The following is a 2500-nucleotide window of genomic DNA, read 5'->3' as shown; positions in this document are numbered from 1 at the left end:
TTTAATCCAGTTTCAGTATTTAAGCCTGTTTACGTATTTAATCCAGTTTCAGTATTTAATCCAGTTTCAGTATTTAATCCAGTTTCAGTATTTAATCCAGTTGCAGCGTTTAATCCAGTTTCAGGATTTAATCCAGTTTCCGTATTTAAGCCTGTTTCAGTATTTAAACCAGTTTCCGTATTTAATCCAGTTTCAGTATTTAATCCAGTTTCAGTGTTTAATCCAGTTTCAGTATTTAATCCAGTTTCAGTGTTTAATCCAGTTTCAGGATTTAATCCAGTTTCAGTATTTAATTCAGTTTCGGTATTTAATCCAGTTTTGGTATTTAATCCAGTTCTCGTTGTTAATGAATCCTGTTGCAGTGTGAAGCTGTGAATCCAGTCTCTTCACATGTATTCCTCAGAGTTCTAGAAGCTCCACTGTTAAGAAACGAACTGATCAGTCTCTCCTCTGGTTCTCACACACACTCACTCCTCTCCTCAAAACAGTGTGTGTGTGTGTGTCGCGGTGTTGTGACATCACTTCCTGGCGTGAAGGTTCTGCTGGAACTGGGTACTGGTGTAACGGATGTGGAAGCCCTTCTTACTGATGGTGTCGTCGCTGTGGAAACGGATCAACACCGCGTCGCCCGCAGAGTAGATCTCCTCTCTGGGCTAGGGAGGGAGGGAGGGAGGGAGGGAGGGAGGGAGGGAGGGAGGGAGGGAGGGAGGGAGGGAGGGAGGGAGAGAGGGAGGGAGGGAGGAGAGAGAGAGGAGAGGGAGGGAGGGAGGGAGGGAGGGAGGGAGGGAGGGAGATGACAGAGCGAGAGAGAGACAGAGAGGGATCAGAGAGAGAGAGAGAGGGAGGGAGGGAGGGAGGGAGAGAGGGAGAGGGAGATGACAGAGCGAGAGAGAGACAGAGACGGAAGAGAGAGAGAGAGAGAGCAGAGAGGGATCAGAGAGAGAGGCAGAGAGAGAGAGAGAGAGAGAGAGAGAGACAGAGAGGGATCAGAGAGAGAGACAGAGAGACAGAGAGAGAGAGAGAGAGAGACAGAGAGGGATCAGAGAGAGAGACAGAGAGAGAGAGAGAGAGAGAGAGAGAGAGAGAGAGAGAGAGAGAGAGAGAGAGAGAGAGAGAGAGAGAGAGAGAGAGAGAGAGAGAGAGAGAGAGAGAGAGAGAGAGAGAGAGAGAGAGAGAGAGAGAGAGAGAGAGAGAGAGAGAGGAGAGAGAGAGAGAGGGAGAGAGAGAGAGAGAGAGAGAGAGAGAGAGAGAGAGAGAGAGAGAGAGAGAGAGGGAGAGAGAGAGGTAATGTAGAGGTGAGAAGATGGAGGATGGAGATAATAACAGTAGATTAATACATTCAGTACAGATGGACTTTACTTAAATAATTCACTACTTCTTCTAAAATAAGTTGAAAACATTATTGGATTTTCAACATCGTAACAAATGCTGGTAACCGGAGAGAGTTCTGGGTTACATAGGTCATAGGTCATAGGTCATAGCTCATAGGTCATAGGTCATAGGTCATGGATGTGACTCAGATCTTTGACGATAGCATTCAGTGACACCTCCCCGATGCCCCATCCTTACCCCAGAACCACAGAACCGTCCCAGTCTGTGCGACTTAGAGTCATAACCATCATACAGCTCTACGTAGTCATAGCCACAGTCCGCCTCCTCCTCCACCTCGAAGGTCGTAAAGGTCAACTCTATACCATAACCCTCCTCTGACGTCACCAACCAGTCACAGTCTGTATGGCCTGGAGAGGAGAGAGAGAGAGAGGAGAGGAGAGGAGAGGAGAGGAGAGGAGAGGAGAGAGGAGAGGAGAGGAGAGGAGAGGAGAGGAGAGAGGAGAGGAGAGGAGAGGAGAGGAGAATTAAATAGAATAGAGTAGAATAGAGTAGAATTAAATAGAATAGAGTAGAATAGAGTAGAATAGAGTAGAGTAGAGTAGAATTAAATAGAATAGAGTAGAATAGAATAGAGTAGAATTAAATAGAATAGAATAGAGTAGAATTAAATAGAGTAGAGTAGAGTAGAGTAGAATTAAATAGAATAGAGTAGAATACAGTAGAATTAAATAGAATAGAATAGAATAGAATAGAGTAGAGTAGAGTAGAATTAAATTGAATAGAGTAGAGTAGAATAGAGTAGAGTAGAATTAAATAGAATAGAGTAGAATAGAGTAGAATTAAATAGAATAGAGGAGAGTAAAGTAGAATAGAATATAGTGGAATAGAGTAGAATAGAAACAAACAGAAAACAATAGAAATTAATTGAATAGAAAATGATCATCCTGACCATTGTGTGTAAATGTTCCTTTGGATTGACAGCTGAGACATGATACACACCAATACATTACATCCATATCAGTCCACACAGCTTGTAGTCGGCCTACAGAGGGTGTGTGTGTGTGTGTGTGTGTGTGTGTGTGTGTGTGTGTGTGTGTGTGTGTGTGTGTGTGTGTGTGTGTGTGTGTGTGTGTGTGTGTGTGTGTGTGTGTGTGTGTGTGTGTGTGTG

General features: G+C 44.1%; 1 protein-coding gene across 2 annotated transcripts in view; it reads right to left on the bottom strand.

Moving 5' to 3' along the window:
• Positions 1-2500, bottom strand: part of LOC123739464 (dorsal-ventral patterning tolloid-like protein 1) — a gene marked incomplete at its 5' end in the record, with an annotated part of 48377 nt that overhangs the window by 733 nt on the left and 45144 nt on the right. The window contains 2 exon segments of one of the 2 annotated variants that reach the window (XM_045713805.1): positions 1-653; positions 1570-1739. The exon segment at positions 1-653 is cut by the window's left edge and continues 733 nt beyond it. In XM_045713805.1, the coding sequence (XP_045569761.1) occupies positions 519-653; positions 1570-1739 (305 nt within the window). 2 annotated transcript variants of the gene reach the window in all.

This window comes from Salmo salar, unplaced genomic scaffold (genome assembly GCF_905237065.1).
Source record: "Salmo salar unplaced genomic scaffold, Ssal_v3.1, whole genome shotgun sequence".
Lineage (NCBI taxonomy): Eukaryota > Metazoa > Chordata > Actinopteri > Salmoniformes > Salmonidae > Salmo > Salmo salar.
Note: the sequence above shows the minus strand (reverse complement) of the source record. Positions and strands in the feature narration are given on the sequence as shown.